Below are 20,585 nucleotides of genomic sequence, written 5' to 3' on the forward strand. Positions count from 1 at the left end.
TTTTTTTTTTTTTTTTTTTTTTTTTTTTTTGAGCTGGAGTCTCACTCTGTCACCCAGCCTGGAGTGCAGTGGCACGATCTCGGCTGACTGCAACCTCAGCCTCCCAAGTGCAAGCGATTCTCCTGCCTCAGCCTCCCAAGTAGCTGGGATTCAAGCATGTGCTAGGTTTTTGTTGTTGTTTTTTTCGTAGAGACGGGGTTTCACCATGTTGGACAGGCTGATCTCAAACCCCTAATCTCAGGTGATCCATCCACCTCAGCCTCCCAAAATGCTGGAATTACAGGCGTGAGCCACCACGGTTGACTCTTCCTTTGTATTTTTAAGAAAATATTAAAAATCGGCTGGGCATGGTGGCTCGTGCCTGCAACCCATGCCTGTAAACCTAGAGGTCTAGACAGGTGGATCACCTGAGGTCAGGAGTTCAAAACATGGTGAAACCCAGTCTCTACTAAAAATACAAAAACAAAACAAAACAAAAAAATTGGCTGGGTGTGGTGACAGGTGCCAGCAATCCAGCTACTTAGGAGGCTGAGGCAGGCGAATTGCTTGAACCCAGGAGGTAGTGGTTGCACTGAGCCAAGATCACACCACTGCACTCCAGCCTGGGTGAGAGAACGAGACATGTCTCAAGAAAGAAGGGAAAGGGGAAAGGGAAGGGAAAGGGAACCGGGAAGGGAAAGGGGAAGGGGAAGAGGAAGGGAAAGGGGAAGGGGAAGGGAAAGGACAAGGGCAAGGGCAAAGAAGGGAAGGGAAGGGAAGGGGAAGGGAAGAAGGAAAGGGAAGAAAGGGAGAAGGAAGGAAATGATGAAGACCTAACAATGTTTTTGAAGGAGAAAGTTGCTTAGAAATTGTTGGTGGCTCACACGTGTAATCTCAGCACTTTGGGAGGCCGAGATGGGTGGATCACGAGGTCAGGAGATCGAGACCATCCTGACTAACACGGTGAAACCCTGTCTCTACTAAAAATACAAAAAACTAGCTGGGTGTGGTGGCGGGCGCCTGTAGTCCCAACTACTCGGGAGGCTGAGGCAAGAGAATGGTGTGAACCCGGGAGGCGGAGCTTGCAGTGAGCAGAGACTGCGCCACTGCACTCCTGCCTGAGCAACAGAGTGAGACTCCATCTCAAAAAAAAAAAAGAAAGAAAGAAATTGTTCATTGATACATTATTCTAATTAGACTAAATGTTTTTATGTTGTAAATCCAAACCAACAGGATGCAAACTATGGTGGTTTCCACAAGTAACAAAATGTCTAACTGAAAATATATTTTTGATAATTTAATCAGCTTTCTATGTAGTCAAATGACTGGATTTTTATTTCCCCTTACCAATACCAAAGGACTGATTTCTGTACTGAATAAATTCACCTGCTGTTTTGCCCTTGTGGAAATAATCTTTTTTAAATATAGAAATATTTGAAATATCAGGCAATGTTATGTATAGTAGAAATTCACAATAAATAACCCCCAAATTCCTAAATATTTCCAGTAATGGCTAGGGGGATAAATAAATGACACTCTCCATATTCAATATTCATTTTTCCAAAGGAATTTTCCTTTAATGAACAGGAATTTACAATTTAACTCTCCAACTACATTTATAATCATCCATAATCAAAGAATCACTTGCTGTTCAACAATAATTAATATAAAATATAAAAATGTTTTAAAAATATATATAGGCATGTGTGTATATTTTACACACACACAGTCACATATGAAGGACCTCAATCCAAGTACAAATACTTTTAAAAGGACAGAACTCCCTTAGAGACTGATATGTAAACATTGGTTTTAATGATTTTAACAAATTTTCATTTAAGTGAATAATTTTTAAAAATATATATGTAATCATTTTAACTCTTTTTTATAATTTCCTGTGTATGGAAAGTTTTGAATGATTTTTACGTTTTGCTGGGCACACTTAAATATTTTAAAATTAGGATCGAGGCAGAGAAAGATGGCTGAATAGAAGCCTCCACTGATCGTTCTCCCCATTGAAATACCAACTTTAACAACTATCTAAACCCAAAAACACCTTCATGAAACCCAAACATCAAGTGAATGATCAGAGTACCTGGTATAACTTCATATCACTGAAAGAGGCACTGAAGAGGGTGGGAAAGATAGTCTTGAATTGTGGATGCCATCCCTCCCTCCCCTAGCCCCCAGCATCAGCTGCGAGGCACTGAGAATCTGTGTTCTCAGGGAGGCAGAGTGGGACTTTGTGTTGGAACTCGGTGCTGCCAACATGGGCAGACCTCAGCCAATGTCCATGGAGGGACCACTTAGACCAGCCGTAGCCAGAGGGAAATCACCCATTCCAGACGTTACAACCTGAGTTTTGGCAAACCTTGCTGCCATGGGCTAAAGTGCCCTGAGGCCCTAAACAACTTGAAAGGCAGTCTGGACCACAAGAACTGCAACTCCTAGGCAAGTTTTAGTGCTGTGTGGGGTCAGAGCCAGTTGGCTTGGGGAGCACATGACCTAATGATATAACAGCCACAGCAGCTCAAGAAGTGGTTGTGCCATCCCTCCCTCAACCCCAGGCAGCACAGCTCACGGCTCCAAAGAAGACCCCTTCATTCCACTTGAGGAGAGGAGAGAAAAGAGCAAAGAGGACTTTGCAACTTGGATACCAGCTCAGCCACAGTAGGATAAGGCACTGGGTAGAGTCATGAGGCCCCCATCCCAGGCCCTAGCTCCTGGAAGACACTTTTCTAGACACACATGGGCCAGAAGAAAACCCACTGGCTTGAAGGGAGGGATGCAGTCCTGGCAGAATTCATCACCTGCTGACTAAAGAGCCCTTGGGCACTGAATAATCAGGAGCAGTAGCCAGTTAGGAAACACCCTGGGCCTTGGAAGAGACTCTGAGATGTCCTGGCTTCAGGTGTGATCTGGCATATTCACAACTGTAGTGGCTACCAGGAGAGACTCCTTCTGCTTAAGAAAAGCAGAGGGAAGAGTAAAGAGGACTCTGTCTTGCAGTTTAAATACCTTGGCCTTGCAGTTCGGCCACAGTGTGGTAGAGTATGAAGTGGGATCTTGGGGTCCCCAGTTCCAGGCCTTGGCTGTTAGAAGGAATTTCTGCACCTATCTTGGGCCAGAGGGGGAGCCCTATTTTGTGAAAGTGGGTCCTAGGTTTAGCAACATGCACCACAACCTGACTCAAGAGCCCTTGGGCCTTAAGTGAATATTGGCTATGGCCTGGCAATACTCCCCAAGGACCTGTGGTGGTGGACATAAGAGTCTCCTCTACTTACCAAAAGGGGAGGGAAGAGTGGGAAGGACTTCGTCTCTCGGTCTGATGCCAGTTCAGCTGCAATAGAGTACCACATAGATTCCTAAGGTTTCCCACTCCAGGCCCTGGCTCCCAGGCAGCATCTCAGGGACACTCGGGGCTGGGGCCACTCACTGACCTGAAGGGAAGAACACATGCCTGGATGGCTTTACCATCTGCTAATTGTAGAGCCCTAGTGCCTTGAATGAACACAGGCAGTAGCAAGGCAGAGGTTACCATGGGCCTTAAATGAGAACCAGTGTTGTGCTGGCTTCAGTTCTGATCAAGCACAGTCCCAGTGGTGATGGTCACAAGGGTGTTTGTGTCACCCCTCTCCCAGTTCCAGGCAGGTTAGCAGACACACACATACCCCCAACACCCCGCCACACACACACACACACACTGAGAGAGAGAGACAGAGAGACAGAGAGAGAGACTGACTCTCTAATTATTTGACAGAAATTAAGGTAAGAGAATAAGCGTCTCTGCCTGGTAATCAATACAAGTCTTCCAGATTTTATCCAAGACCACCAAGGCAGTACCTCTACAAGGCAATGAGATCCACAGTGTCACTGGGCTTGGGGTATCCCTTAATGCAGATACAGAAGAAGTGACCACAAACTTAGATCACGACATTCAAGTCCCTTCAAACACCTGGAAAGTCTTCTCAAGAAGGATGGGTACAAACAAGCCCAGAATGCTAACAGTACAATTCCTAACTCTTCAATGCCCAGACACCAATGAACATCCACAAGCATCAAGACCGTCCAAGAAAACATAACCTCATCAAACAATCTAAATAAGGCACCAAAGAGATAAACCCAAAGAGACAGAGATATGTGACATTTCAGACAGGCAATTCAAAATACCCGTTTTCAGGAAACTCTTTGAAATTCAAGGTAACTCCGAGAAGGAATTCAGAATCTCATCATATAAATTTAACAAGGAGTTTGAAATAATTAAAAATAAGAAGAAATTCTGCGGTTGAAAATGCAATTGACATACCGAAGAATGCATCAGACTCTTAACAGCAGAGTTGATCAAACAGAAGAAAGAATTAGTGAGCCTGAAGATAGACTATCTAAAAATGCACAGAGGAGACAAAAGAAAAAAGGATAAAAAAAGAATGAAGTACACCTATAGGATCTGGAAAATAGCCTCAAAAGGGCAAATCTAAGAGTTATTGGCCTTAAAGAAGAGGTAGAGAGAGCGATATAGGTAGAAGCTTATTCAAAAAAATAATAACAGAAAAGTTTCCAAACCTAGAGAAAAATATGAATATTTCTGTACAAGAAGGTTACAGAACACCAAGCAGATTTAACCCAATAAAGACTACCTCAAAGCATTTAATAACCAAACTCCCAAAGGTCAAAAATAAAGGATCCTAAAAACAGCAAGAGAAAATAACCCACAATGGAGCTCCAACACGTCTGACTGCAGACTTTTCAGTGAGAACCTTACCAGCCAGCAAAGAGTGGCATGACATGTTTAAAGTGCTGAAGGAAAAAGAACTTGTACCCTACAATAGTAAATCTGGTGAAAATACCCTTCAAACATGAAGGGGAAAGAAGAACTTTCCCAGACAAACAAAAGCTGAGGGATTTCATCAACACCAGACCTGTCCTACAGGGAATATTAAAGGGAGTTCTTCAATCTGAAAGCAAAGGACAATAATGGACAATAATAAATCATCTGAAGGTACAAAACTCATGAATTATGGTAAATAAACAGAAAAACACAGACTATTATAACACTGTAATTGTGGCATGTAATCTCTCTCTCTCTGTCTATCTCTCTCTCTCTCTCTCTCTCTATATATATATATAAAGTAGAAAGACAGAAAGATGAACTGGTAAAAAATAACTGCAACAACTTTTCCAGACAGGTAGTACAATAACATATAAGCAGAAACAACAAAATGTTAAAAAGCAGGGGGCCAAGTCAAAACATAGATTTTTAAATTAATTTTCTTTTTACTTATTTGTTTATGCAATCAGTGTTGTCAACAATTTAAAATAATAAATTATAAGATATTATTTGCAAACTTTATGGTAACCTCAAATCAAAAAACATACAACAGACATGCAGAAAATGAAAAGCAGGAAGCTAAAACATACCACCAGAGAAAATCACCCTCACTAAAAGGAAGACAGAAAGGAGAAAAAGAAGGAGGAGAAGACTGCAAAACAACCAGAAAACAAATGACAAAATGGCAGGAGTATATCCTTACTTATCAATCAAAATTATCAATAACAACAATAACATCAAATGTAAATGGACTAAACTCTCCAATCAAAAGACAGAGCCCTGCTGAAGGGATAATAAAACAAGACCCAGTGATCTTTCACCTACAAGAAACACACTTCACCTACAAACACACACATAGCCTGACAATAAAGAAATGGAAAAAGATACTCCATGCCAATGAAAACCAAGAGAGACCCGGAATAGCTACTCGTATATCAGAAAAAGTAGATTTCAAGATAAAAGCTATTAAAAGAGACAAAGAAGGTCATTCTATAATGACACAGGGGCCAATTCAGCCACAGGATATAACAATTGAAGATATATATGCACCCAACAATGGAGCACCAGGTGTATTAAGCAAATATGATTAGGGCTAAAGAGAGACATAAATCTCAATACAATAATAACTGGAGACTTAAATACCCCATTTCAACATTCATACAAAACATGTCATACAAAAAAAAATCGTATGCCATATGTCATACAAAAAAAGATCATTCATACAAAAAATCAACAAAGAATCATCAGCTGTAATCTGCACCATAGACCAAATGGACCTAACAGATATTTACAGAACATTTCATCCAATGGCTGCAGAATATACATCCTTCTCTGCAGCTTATGGATCATTCTCAAGGATAGACCATATAGTAGATGCCAAAACAAATCTTAAAACATTCAAAAAATTGAAATAATACCAAGCATAGTCTCTGACCACATAGAATAAAACAAGAAATCAATAACAAGAGGAATTTTGGAAACTACACAAACAGATGGAAATTAAGCAACATGCTCCTGAATGATCAGTGAGTCAATGAAGAAATTAGGAAGGAAATTGAAAAAATTTCTTGGAGGAAGTGATAATGGAAACACAACATAACAAAACCTATGGGATACAGCAAAAGCATCACAAAGAGGGAATTTTATAGCTACAAGTGGCTAAATTAAAAAGTAGAAAAACTTCAAATAAACAACCCACTGATTTAAATAATTCTAAAAGCAAGCACAAATCAAACCCAAAATTAGTATAAGAAAATAAATAATAAACATCAGAGCAGAAATAAATGAAATTGAAATAAAGAATACCAAAAAAATGAATTGAAAAGTTGGTTTTATGAAAAGCTAAACAATACTGACATACTTTTAGCCAGATGAAGAAAAAAAGAGAGAAGACTCAAATAAATAAAATCAGAGATGAAAAAGAAGACATGACAATCAAAACCACAGAAATTCAAAGGATCATTAGAGGCTACTACAGACAACTACATGCCAATAATTTGGAAAACCTAGAAGAAATGGACAAATTCCTAGACACATACAAACTACCAAGATTGAACCACAAAGAAATACAAAACCTGAACAGACCAACAGATAACAAAATCAAGTAACAAGATCAAATCCATAATAAAAAGTGTACCAACAAGGAAAAGCCCAAGACTTGATGCCTTCACTGCTGAATTCTACCAAACCTTCTACTCAAACTAGTCAAAAACAAACAAACAAACAAACAAACAACAAAAAAACAACTAGAGGAGGGGTGCTATGGCTTGGCTGTCTCCTCACCCAAATCTCATCTTGAATTGTAGTTCCCATAATCGCTATGCATCATGGGAGGGACCCAGTGGGAGGTAATTGAATTACGGGGGCAGTTATCCTCAGGCTGTTCTGGTGATAATGAGTGAGTCCTCAAGAGATCTGATGGTTTTATAAGTGGCTTTTCCACCGTGCTTTATTCATTCTTTGCCTTCTTGCTGCCATGTTTGCTTTCCCTTCTGCCATGATTGTAAGTTTTCTGAGGCCTCCCCAGCCTTGCAGAACTGTGAGTCAATTAAATCTCTTTCCTTTATAAATCACCCAGTCTCAGTTATTTCTTTATATCAGCATGAGAACTAATGCAAGGAGGAAATACTTTCAAGCTAATTCTATGAGGCCAGTATTACTCTGACACCAAAACTAGACAAAGATACATCAAAAAAAGAGAAAACTTTAAGATAATATCTCTGATGAATATTGATGCAAAAGTCCTTGACAAAATACTAGCAAACTGAATTCAACCACCCATTAAAAAGGTCATTCATCACGACCAGGTGGGATTTATCCCAGGGACGCAAGGATGATCCAACATATGCAAATTAATGTGATATATCATATCAACAGAATGAAAGACAAAAAATTCATATGACCATTTTGATTGATGCTAAGAAAGCATTTTATAAAATTCAGCATTGCTTTATGATACAAACTCTCAAAAATTGTGCACAGGAGGACACAATAAAAATCACAGGACAGACTCACAGCTAGTATCATACTGAATGGGGAAAAACTGGAAGCCTTTCCTCTAAAATCTGGAACACAACAAGGATGCCAATTTTCACCACTGTGATTCAACACAGTACTGGAAGTCCTAGCTAGAGCAATCAGATAAGAGAAAGAAGTAAAAGTCATCCAAATTAGAAAGAAAGAAGTCAAAGCATCCTTGTTTGCAGATAATATATTATATTTGAAAAATCCTACAGACTTCACCAAAAAACTATTAGAACTGATAAACAAATTCGGTAAAGTTGCAGGATACAAAATTACATACAGAAATCAGTAGCATTTACATTTATGTATGCCAAAGGTGGGACAATCTGAAAAAGAAGTCAAGAAAGTAATCCCATTTACAATAGCCACAAATAAAATTAAATACCCAGGATTAACCAAAGAAGTGAAAGATCTCTATAGTGAAAATTAAAACACAATGATGAAAGAAATTAAAGACGACACCAAAAAAAGAAAGATATTCCATGTTCATAAATTAGAAGACTACAATATTGTTAAAATGTCCATACTACCCCCAAAGCAATGTCAATGTCAATGACATTCCTCAGAAATAGAAAAAAAATCTTAAAATTTATACGAAACCACAAAAAACTCAGAATAGCCAAAGCTTTCCAGAGCAAAAAGAACAAAACTGGAGGAATCACACTACCTGATTAGAAATTATACTACAGAGCTATAGTAACCAAAATAGCACGGTACTGGCAGAAAAACAGACACACGGACTATTGGAACAGAATGAAGAATACAGAAACAAATTCATAAATCTACAGTGAACTCATTTTTGAGAAAAATGCCAAGAACATACCTTGGAATAAGGACAGTCTCTTCAATAAATGGTACTGAGCAAACTGGATATTAATATGCAGAAGAATGAAACTAGACCTCTATATCTCAACATATACAAAAATCAAATCAAAATTGATTAAAGACTTAAATCTAAGACCTTAAACTATGAAACTGCTGCAAGGAAACATTGGAGAAACTTTCCAGGAACTTGGACTGGGCAAATATTTCTTGAGTAATATCCCACAAGCACAGGCAAACAAAGCGAAATTGGACAAATGGGATCACATCCAGTTAAAAAGCTTCTGCATGGCAAAGGAAACAATCAACAACATGAAGAGACAACCCAGAGCATGGAAGAAAATATTTGCAAACTATCCATCTGATGAGGGATTAACAACCAGAACTATACTATTGCAGCACTATACAAGGAGCTCAAACAACTCTATAGAATAATCTGATGAAAAAGTGGGCAAATTATCTGAATAGATATTTCTCAAAAGAAGACATACAAATGGCAAACAGGCATATGGAAAGCTGCTCAACATCACTGATCATCAGAGAAATGCAAATCAAAACTACAATGACATATCATTTCACTCCAGTTAAAATGGCTTTTATCCAAAAGACAGGCAATAATAAAGGCTGCTGAGAATGCAGAGAAAAGGGAACCCTCTTACACTGGTGGTGGGAATGTAAATTAGTACAACCACTATAGAGAACAGTCTGGAGGTTTCCTGAAGAACTAAAACTAAAGCTACCATATGATCCAGCAATCCCACTGCTGGTATATACTCCAACGAAGGGAAATCAGTATATTGAAGAGATATCTGAACTCCCAGGTTTCTTGCAGCGCTATTCACAATACCCAAGATTTGGAAGCAGTGTAAGTGTCCATCAACAGAAGAATAGAAAAATAAAATGTGGTACACAATGCAATACTATTCAGTTACAAAAAAGAATGAGATTCTGTCATTAGCAATAACATGGATGGAACTGAAGGTCATTATGTGAAATAAGCCAGGCACATAAAGACAAATGTTGCATGTTCTCACTTATTTGTGATAGCTAAAAATTAGAACAATTGAACTAATGGAGGTAGAGAATAGAAGGATGGCTACCAGAGTCTATAAGGGTAGTGGGTGGATGTGGGGGATGTGGTGATGGTTAGTGGGTACAAAAATATATTAATATTTTGAAAGAATGAAAAAGATCTAGTATTTGACAGCAGAACAGGATGACTACAGTCAATAATTTAATTGTACATTTTGAAACAGCTAAAAGTATATAATTGGATTGCTTGAAACACAAAGGATAAATGCTTGAGGTGCCGGATACTCCATTTACCCTGATGTGACTATTATGCATTGTAAGCCTACATCAAAGTATCTCATATTCCCCATAAATATATACACCTACTATGTACCCATGAAAATTAAAAATAAAACAAAATTTAAAAGGATTTTTTGAATAACAGAAAATGAAAAAATACAACAAAAACTTAATGTTATAAGAATGAAAAGTAAACAAGATGAAATGGCAATTAGTTGTTTAACATTATTTTATTTGCCATTAGGTAGACTTCTGTATTAATCCATTTTGTGCTGCTATGAAGGAATGCCTGAGGCTGGGTACATTTATAAAGAAAATAAGATTTTTGGCTGACAGTTCTGCTGGCTGTACAAGAAGCATGGTGCCAGCATCTGCTTCTGGTCAGGGCCTCAGGAAGCTTTTACTCATGGCAGAAGGCAAAGGGTAATGTGACACATGGCAAGAGGGGGAGCAGAAGAGAAAGGAGGGGGTGCCAGCCTCTTTTAAATAATCAGATCTCAAGAAAACTAATCTAGCAAGAAGTCACTCATTACCATCAGGAAGGCACCAAGCTGTTCGTGAGGGATCCACCAAAAACCTCCTATTAGGCCCCACCTCCAATACTGGGGATCAAGTTTCAACACAAGATGTGGAGGGGACAAGCATTCAAACCATATCAACCTCAAACATAGAAGTAACATAAGAAATGATGAAAGTGAGACTTACCTAATATTTTCAGTGTCATAAATTCTATGCACAAAATATACTTTAACAAACTACCACAGAAAAGCTTAATATAAACAAAATACAGCTTTTATAAAAAATAAAATGTCACTTAAGGCTTAAATATTTGTTGATAAAATAAATGAAGAGTGATTACATAGCTCAGGCTGCCCAGGACAGTCCTGGTTTGTGCCTGTTAGCATGGCAATAATTGTTGTGTGTTCTCAAAAATAACCTGATAGATAATTGCATTAAATGATCCAATACTTCACCTCTCCAGTATCAATGCCCTGTAGGGTCCTCTCAATCAGAGTCTTGAAACGCACTTGTACAACTGAATTTGCTTGTATGTCTGTACCATGACATGAGAACACACCCAGATGAGCCTGCTCTGGCTTGAGGGACAAGTGGAGCTAAGTCAACCCACTGAAGGATAGTAGACTAGTCAACCCAACTGAGTGAGCGACCCAACAGGGTGACCCCATGGAGACCAGAAGAACCAAGCAGGAGCATCTAGCCTAAATTACCAAACTGCAAACTCATGAGCTAAGTATTTTGAAAGTCATTATTACTTTTTATTTATTTTATTATCATTATTATTATTTTTGAAACAGAGTCTTGCTGTGTTGCCAGGCTGGAGTGCAGTGGCACAATCTCGACTCACTGCAACCTCTGCCTCCCAGGTTCAAGCAATTCTCCTGCCTCAGCCTCCCGAGTAGCTGGGACTACAGGTGCAACCCAGCATGCCCAGCCAATTGAAAGTCATTATTATTTTTAATCTGTCTTAACTTTTGGAGTGATTTATTACTCTACATTATTGTGTCAATAATTAATTGATACACACACAATTATGGAGAAGCTATAAAAAATACCTTCATTTCCATTAGTTCTGCTGTATTTGGAGGAGTGCTAAGAGCTTTTTCAGCTATCCTCTCAAATTCATCGCATAATCTGAAACACCAAGCAAAACCAATCTTATATATTTATGGTTAAATGTAATTCCAAAATATATTCCTGTATACTGTTTAAATATTCCATTGCATGAAAAATAAAAACTATAACTTAGCTATATGACATCTAATAATTAAAAGCAAATTTGCATACATTTACTTATTCAGTGCACATTTAATGATCTATTACATTTTCAACTATAATATTGTGACAGTGATACATAAATGAATCAGATAGCATAATGGCCCTCAAGCAACTCACAATACAGCAAGGGAGACAGGACTGTGAACAATCATTTCCAACCTGAGCTTTAAGGGCTCTAACGGAGATTTAGTTGAGATGGCACAAAGAAAGTAGTACAAAGGAAAGGAATGATTAACTATACTTAGAGGGATTGTTTAAAATAGGCCTGTGTGCTCAGAAACTTCCAGTAATATGCAAATATTTCCTACTGATTTGGGTTGTTGCCAATATAAATCATGAACTTATTTTGGCATAGAGAAAAAAAAAAGTAGCAAGAGCTAAGGGAGTTCAAATGAAACAAGCAGAACAATTCTTCAATAAGATCAGCTAAAAAGTGAAGGAGAGAGGAACAGCATGGGATAATGGGTTAAAGTCTGGGGCTGGGAGATGAAAGAGGGCCTCCAACATGTTTGTAACCTTCAGAGGGAAAATCAACAGGTAAGAAGAGGTTCAAAATAAGGAATATAGAAGGGATGACTGAAGGAGCCCGGTTCAGAGGCATTGAAAGCAATGGGGCTGAGCTCCTAGGCAGAGAGAAAAACTGAATGGTGTGACAGACTCCTGCCCTCTGAGTATGTGGGAGACAGGCTTTCTGGAGGTGAGTCAAACCATGCAGGGGCAAGAAGTAGAAGGCATTCATATCTAATGGCTCCTTTAATAGTCCTGGTATGTCCTCTGTCCATCCTAGGGAGTCTGCTGAGAGGCAAGAGGCATAATTAGGAGACAATGGGAAAAAGTAGATCTGGCATAAGCTCAGAGAGCATTAAGAGGCAGGGGAAGTAGCTATGAAATTAAAATAAATATTTCACCCAGCATGAACAGCAATAATGAGAAGACACTTTCACTGTTCTTCCAGTTCTTTTAGAGGAAATGGTGCTTTAAGCTGAAAATATGATCTGGTTCCTAGATAAGGTATTCAAGTCCTAGTCCTCTTTCACATGGTGCCTTTATCCCCAGCCTTGCCTTTCACCTCTATTCCCTCATGCTGTCTATGAAATCAATGCAAACCACTCCTAGTTCTTGGAATACACCCTGCCATTTTTGCACCTCACTGCCCTCTAAATATTGTCTTCTTTTCCTGGAATTCTTTCACCCACACTGTACACCTGATGGACTCCCACTCATCCTTCAAAATAAAATTCACACGTCAGTTCCTCTTTGCAGCCTTCCCTGATTCTCCCCCTCCCCCAAACTCCATCTTGGGAGGAAATTAATTCTGTCCTCTCTGTTCTACCTTGTGGCTCATTACAGTATTTACTGCATGGTACTGTAATTTACTGATTTGTATGTCTATTTCTCCATCTACATTGTAACTTCCTTCAGCAGTTTCATTCACATTTAGAGCCTTAGAGCCTAAGTGGCTAGTCTTGTGCCTAACACAAGATAGGTAAATAAAACTTCCTTCAGGCTTCTTATACAGCTTGAAAGAAATATTTTTAATGATCTATTTTTTTCTCTGATACCATAATCATAAAATATACCCTGATTTGGAGTTTTTCACCCATGTAACTGATGCCAGTCGAGAGTCCCAGAGCAACATTACACTTTTCTGCTTCTTGTCTTAAACAAACAGGTATTCTGCTTTATACACTAGTATTCTGTGAGTTTACTTAACATGGGTCAGTTTTCCCAAAAATCCCTAGTTTAGTCAGTAAATGAATTTCCAGATAAAAGAAAAAGTTACCATGGTCCTCAAGAGTAATTATAGGAAGATGAAGTTTCAAATGTGATGGTCCCTTAGGACCCATAACAACTACTATGTAAATCTACTTTGAAACCCACTTTGCATATTGATTACACAAATATAGAACTCTGAAGTTAGATATTGTCCACTTCACTTGTGCAAAAGAAATACCAATACATTTTAATACCACCTTAACTCAGACAATTGGGAAGGCACATTTGTGGTGAAAAAAATACTACTAATAATAATCACATTACATCACAAAGTGACACTTAAAGCCAAGTAGAAATAAGGTTAGCATAATCATTCCTTTTGGATCATTTATGACATTGCTCTAATCCATTATTTTAGTTGAGTGGCAGCTGATTCTATTAAACATCCCCTCCCAAAACATAAAAAAAAATCAGTATCACATAAATACCTTGTATTTACTTCCTGATGATCTCTGAACATTTTAGCTAGAAGTTTCCCACAAATAATATCTGCTCGCTTCACCAAAGCTCTGATTAATTCCTCACAGTGCATTTCAAACATTCCTAAACGAATAGTCTGCAAACGATTAAAAGTTTAATCAACATAAGAAATAAAACAAATAGATTTTCACATTTTGCCATTCTCATAATTTTGATTTTTGTGTGATATAACAAGATTAAGATTTTTTAAAAACATATAAATCAGGGAGGGTTTTCTGAATAATCCATTTGTATTATACAACTATCTTCTGGGTAAATATCCTTGAAAAGTTTATTATCTTGGAAACCAATTCAATCTCAGGACAATAATAGCCATAACAATTTTGGTGAATTGAATTAGTATATTGCTAAATAAATAATGTAGGTTTCAAACGCTATAGTTGCTCTGTACAAAAAAATGCATGTTCATGGTAGAAAATTTAGAAAATGTAAAAAGGGACAAAAAAGAAAATTTTAAGTTACTGGTATTCTAAACAAAACCACATTTCAGTGTAATTACCATATTTTCCACAGGATTTATAAACATTAAGGCAAACATCAAATAGGTTCTTAGAATTGTAGGGACAGGGCAAATTATATAAAATACCTGTCAGAGTTGTGGTAGCAGAGTCTCAGCTACATGAGCACAAGAACTGTATTTTGCCTAGCTTCTTATACCCAGGGCTTACCACAATGCTGGAGACACATCAGAAGCTCCATAAATATTTTTCCTGTTGATGGTAATGTTCTACTTCTTTCACTGTGTTTTAAAAATACACCCTAATAAAACCGGGGAAAAGATACCAGAGAGAGATAACAGTTGTACAAAACTGGAGTTATTTACCTTTATGGATGTGTATTGTATTTCCTCTATTAGTTTCTGGTATTTGCGAATTTCATTTATTATTTTTTCATAACTATGATTTTCTGCAAGGAAGTTATCAACATCTTGCTCAGCTTTTCTGGTAATTAAAAAGTCATACTTGTCATAGAGTCTGAGGTGCTCGGTGGGTGCCACACTCTCTTTCATAATAACTTCCTTGATCTTTTCTTTGTGAGCATCTACAATTTCATTCAGAATTATGGGCTTCAAGGTTGTTGGTTTAGACTTACTTTCCTAAACAAGGGGGTAAAAATAAGTATCTAAAATATCTTAAAGTAACTATATCATTTATCTTTGTACAAACGCCAATCTTACAATATTTCCTGTCTTTTTATTCACAAGGTTGTTTTAATTGTTTAATCTCTAATCTATAGAAAGAGATCAAACTAATTGCAGCAGTGTTTTAAAATTCAGGGTTCATACAATTTTTTTTTTTTTTTTTTTTTTTTTTTGGGTCGGAGTCTGGCTCTGTCGCCCAGGCTGGAGTGCGGTGGCCGGATCTCAGCTCACTGCAAGCTCCGCCTTCCAGGTTTACGCCATTCTCCTGCCTCCGACCCCCAAGTAGCTGGGACTACAGGCGCCCGCCTCGTCGCCCGGCTAGTTTTTTGTATTCTTTAGTAGAGACGGGGTTTCACCGTATTAGCCAGGGTGGTCTCGATCTCCTGACCTTCTGATCCGCCCGTCTCGGCCTCCCAAAGTGCTAGGATTACAGGCTTGAGCCACCGCGCCCGGCCAATTTTTTGTTTTCTTTAAGGCTACCTAGTTGTGTTTTGTTTTTCTGTATGGATGAAAGAACAGTCACTTGAAAATATATACAAAATAATATTTAGAATAAAAAAAGAAAATATACATTTTTAAGTTTTATTTTAAATTGACATCATTATACATATTATGGAATACAATGTGATGCTTTGACACATGTATACATTGCGTATTGATCAAATCAACGTAATTCGTAAATCCATCACCTCAAACATTTCTCATTTCTTTGTAGTAAAAACATTCAAAATCCTCCCTTCTAGCTATTTTGAGATACATAATGCACTATTGTTAACTACAGTTACCCTAATGTGCAATAGAACACCAGAACTTATTCCTCCCATCTAACTGTAACTTTGTACCCAATTACCAACCTGTCCCCATCTCCCCCATTCCTTGCTACCCTTCCTAGCCTCTGGTAACCACTATTCTACTTTTTTATTTCTAAGAGATTAACTTTTTCAGATTCAACATATAAGTGAGATCATTCAGTTTTTGTCCTTCTGTGTGGCTTATTTCACTTAACATAATGCCCTCCAGGGTCGTTCATATAATTGCAAATGACAGGACTTCCTTCTTTTTAATAGCTGAATAGTATTCCACTCTGTGTATATATATATATCACATTTTCTTTATCCATTCATCCACTGATGGACACTTAAGTCAATTTCATATCTCGGTTATTATGAATAGTGCTGTAATAAACATGGGAGTGCAGATACCTCTTCAACATACTGATTTCCTTTCCTTTAGCATATACACCCAAAAGCGGGATTGCTGTATCATACGGTACAAAAATTTGTACTACCTGTAATTTTTTGAGGAACCTCCTTACTGTTTTCTATATTGGCTGCACTAGTTTCCATTCCCACAAACAGTGTGTATGGGTTCCCTTTTCTCTACATCCTTGTCAACACATCATCCTTTGTCTTTTCAAAAATAGCTATTCTAACTAGAATGAGGTGACATCTCATTGTGGTTTCTATTTGTATTTATCTGATAATTCGAGATGTAGAACAGTTTTTAATATACCTGTTGGCCATCTATTTTTATATCTTCTTATGATAAATGTCTTAGGTTTTCCATCAATAAATAGGATTATTTGTGGTTTTGCTATTGAGTTTCTTTTATATTCTGAATATTAACCTGTCCGACATTGATATAGTTTGAATATATGTCCCTGCCAAATCTCATGTTGAATTGTAATCCCCAGTGTTGCAGGTGGGGCCTTGTGGGAGGTGTCTGGGTCATGGGGGTGGATTCCTCATGGTTTGGTTCTGCTCTTGCCATAGCAAACAAGTTCTCATGAGATCTGATCATTTAAAAGTGTGTGGTAACTCTCCACCCCAGTCTCTCTTGCTCCTGCTCCTGCCATGTGAGACACCTGTTCCCTCTTCACCTTTCATCATGTCTGTAAGCTTCCTGAGGCCTCCCCAGAAACAGATGCAAGCACTATGCTTACCGTACAGCTTGCAGCATCATAAGCCAATTAAATCTCTTTTCTTATAAATTATCCAGTCTCAGGTATCTCTTTATAGCAATGCAAGAATTACCTGTCACAGATGTACAGTTTGCAAATTGTTTATCCCATTATGTGTGCTCTTTATTCATTGCTTCCTTTGTGCAGAAGCTTTTTAGTTTGATGTAATCCCATTTGTCAATTTTTATTTTTGTTGCCTGTGTTTTTGAGGTCTTATCCAAAAAATCCCTGTCCAGATCAATGTTATAAAGCATTTCCCCTATATTTCCTTCTAGTAGTTTCATAGTTTTGGGTGGTACATTTAGGTCTTTAACCCACTTTGAGGTGATTTTTATATGTGGTGAGGACAGGGGTCTAGTTTGATTTTTCTGTATGTGGACATCCAATTTTTCCAGCACCATTTATTGAAGAGACTATCGCTTTCCCAATGTATGCTCTTGGTGCTTTTGACAAAAATCAGTTACTGGCTGGACATGGTGGCTCACACTTGTAATCCCAGCATTTTGGGAAGCCAAGGCAGGCAGATCACTTGAGCCCAGGAGTTCAAGACCAGTCTGGGCAACATGGTGAAACCCCATCTCCACAAATAACACAAAAACTTTGTGGTAGTATAAATCTGTAGTCCCAGCTACTCCAAGGGTACTGAGGTGAGAGAATCACCTGAGCCCAGGAGATCAGGGCTGCAGCGAGCCATGACCATGCCACTCCACTCCAACCCGGGCAACCGAGTAAGACCCTGTCTTGAAAAAAAAAAGTTATTGTAGAAGTGTGGATTTATTTCTAGGTTATGCTGTTCCATTGGTCTATGTGTTCGTTTTTATGCCAGTACTATGATGTTTTGGTTACTACAGCTTTGTAGTGTATATGTGTGTGTGCGTATATATATATTTAAATATGTAAAATTATTTTATTGATACTTTACCATACATTTTTTCAAATTACACCCATCTGAAGTGATCACAGCTAGGGAACAGGTCACCCCGTAACAAATCTATTGACGAAATTCATCATAAAAGCTTTTTCTTGGTTGTTTTGTACATTATATTACATATTTTCTTTTTTAAACTAGCATACAACACAAAGCTAAACTGACTCATAGTTGGCCTACTCCCAATTTTGGGAGAAATATTTCCTTTCTACCAAATCACGAACCCTGTAGGAAAATAAATTCCTACATGCTGACAATTGCCACCCAACTTTCTCTGCAAGGAACCTTCCTTCAAATCCCTCCGTCTCATACACATGAGTTGTCATGCACACAGTGAATTCTATTTTCTTTTTCCTGAAAGCTTAAGCTGTAAATACTGCAATTTTATTTACAGATCTATACATAAACAAAAGTGAAAGCAAGAACCACAACAAAAACAAAACAAAACGAAATAACAAAAAAAATTACAAACCAGCTAGAAAATATTCTGGCATTGTTTACAAATTAGTTGCTACTTTTGTACAAAATTGCTAAATAATAAAAATGTGAGAAAACTACATATCAACTTCAATAAAACAATTGCTATGCACAACCCTGTACATATAAACACACACCTAACACTGCCACGCTAATGTGTTCCCCTTTATACATTTTATTTTCTAAGGTTTGTGCAGTCATAATTTGCACACTTGTAACTTTCAGCCACATAATATGTGAGCTTTAATAGCAGCAATCGATGGTACCAGGAAACCTGCATACTTAGAACTTAAAGTAATGCAAAAACTGTGGTACTTACTAACTCACTTTGTGTGCTCAGATACTAAGTCAAAAAGAAAATGACTAACGCAAGAATACAGTATGAACATCTAATTAATGTACACCAGTTAAGCCCAGCAACTGGAAAAATCTTATACATGAAGAAAATTTAAAGATTTACTAGGATTCCTTTAGTTTTTAAAACAATAAATATGGCATTACCTTCCAAAAATTTCAACAAAACACACAATAACCTAGCCAGGTGAGTTCGGTCTTTAGACGTTGGAAAAAATCAGCTTTCTGCAGCTGGTAAAGATAATTACACAAAGCTGAAAGTAGAGGCAGCTAACCAGATGACACAGATATGGGAAATGGGGAAAAGCTTGACATAAATGGTTTCCCATACAGGAAAAAAAACCACAGTGCATTTCCAGTAGACAACACAAAGCTCCCTCTCCCTCCTCCACCCCAATGCTTCCTCTCAGACCATACCGATGTTTTGTACCAAGTCCAGTGTGTGTGAAGGGAGGAGACCGCAGATAGAGGCTGAAGAAGAAAAAGGTAGATAGTCTTCACCTTTTTTTCCCAAACATACCCCCATGCATACCCACACAAAGAGTTTAAAGCACTAGTGTCATATGTCTTGACCCCAAAACCACTTTGCATATTGTAGAAATCTACCTGGAGTAAACTGGCTGGGACTTTTGTATTTGGTTTGTTTGTTTGTTTTTATTTCCTAAGGGATATTTTTAATTCAATTAAACATGTATGAGTCGAGTGCCTACTGTGTGCCTGCCACTGAGTCAGGCACATAGCATTTCAATTTAACTGTTCATTTTGAGGTTTGTTCTTTATCTGACTCCCTCATCCCCACAGTCCCTAGTATCCAAAAAACGGATTGACGATACTGTGCTGTATTCTCAGTGGGAGATGGCCACTGCCTCCTGCCAATGGGAAAGCTATTCTTCAACATAACTGGTAGGATTTGCAGCTGACACAAACCCTCCAACATGGGACACCATTCCTGAAGAGTAAAGTGGGAAATGCCCTGGCATTCTTTTGCTCCGTTTTCTACATCCTAGCTTTCCTTGGTCCAACTCATTCCTTCATAGAGGAAGGGGAACATGGGCTAGCCAGAATGATTACAGTCCCTGACACAGTGGGAGCCCCCTGTTCCTGCCAGCTTAAGAAAATGCCACTCACACAATAGGGATGTCTTTCTCCCTAGAGACCTCTCCAGCTGACCCCATCCTGAGAAGCGGTCTCCAAGTGCAGCATTAAGAGAGTCCTTTCCCAGTAATAGGGGTGTGGGAAGCCCAAGGATTAAGGGATCCATGCCTGCTGCTCCTTGCGAGTGTTACGTCATTTGACGTGGTTCTCCTTTCCAACGGGTCACTCATGTCAGCAAGCCCCAGGGCTGACTTGCTCCAAGCTGGGAGTGGAAGTAAGATGGGACAATGCTTCTTGCAGAGCCTGATAAACCTTAGATCACACAGGTTTAGATGTTCTAATCAGTAGAGGTTCTGTCCCTCTGCTTACGTAATGTGAATTTGTAAAATTTCCTTCAAAGTAAGCAATTAAATTGATATGGTGATGAATACCACAGGAATACATAAATGGCAGCTAAAAAATAAAAAGTCTAAAACAATCCACAAAGAACTAAGTAGACATTTGCTACAAATCCACTGGAAAGTCACAAATATGCTAGGGATAGGGGAGTGGGCATAGTTTATGGAGACAGAAAAATCCGCAACAGCTTAGAGTGGCAGAACTCTACGAGTCT

At 38.3% G+C, this 20,585-nt stretch overlaps 1 protein-coding gene across 1 annotated transcript in view; it reads right to left on the bottom strand.

Moving 5' to 3' along the window:
• DNAH7 (dynein axonemal heavy chain 7) overlaps nt 1-20,585 on the bottom strand; it is a 358,505-nt gene that overhangs the window by 253,619 nt on the left and 84,301 nt on the right. The window contains exons 13-15 of the mRNA XM_023217897.2: nt 14,841-15,113; nt 13,966-14,093; nt 11,539-11,617 (exon numbers count right to left, since the gene is read on the bottom strand). Of these exons, the coding sequence (XP_023073665.1) occupies nt 11,539-11,617; nt 13,966-14,093; nt 14,841-15,113 (480 nt within the window). The remainder of the gene's footprint in view (nt 1-11,538; nt 11,618-13,965; nt 14,094-14,840; nt 15,114-20,585) is intronic.

The sequence above is a fragment of the Piliocolobus tephrosceles genome, chromosome 11, assembly GCF_002776525.5.
Source record: "Piliocolobus tephrosceles isolate RC106 chromosome 11, ASM277652v3, whole genome shotgun sequence".
NCBI classification, from domain to species: domain Eukaryota; kingdom Metazoa; phylum Chordata; class Mammalia; order Primates; family Cercopithecidae; genus Piliocolobus; species Piliocolobus tephrosceles.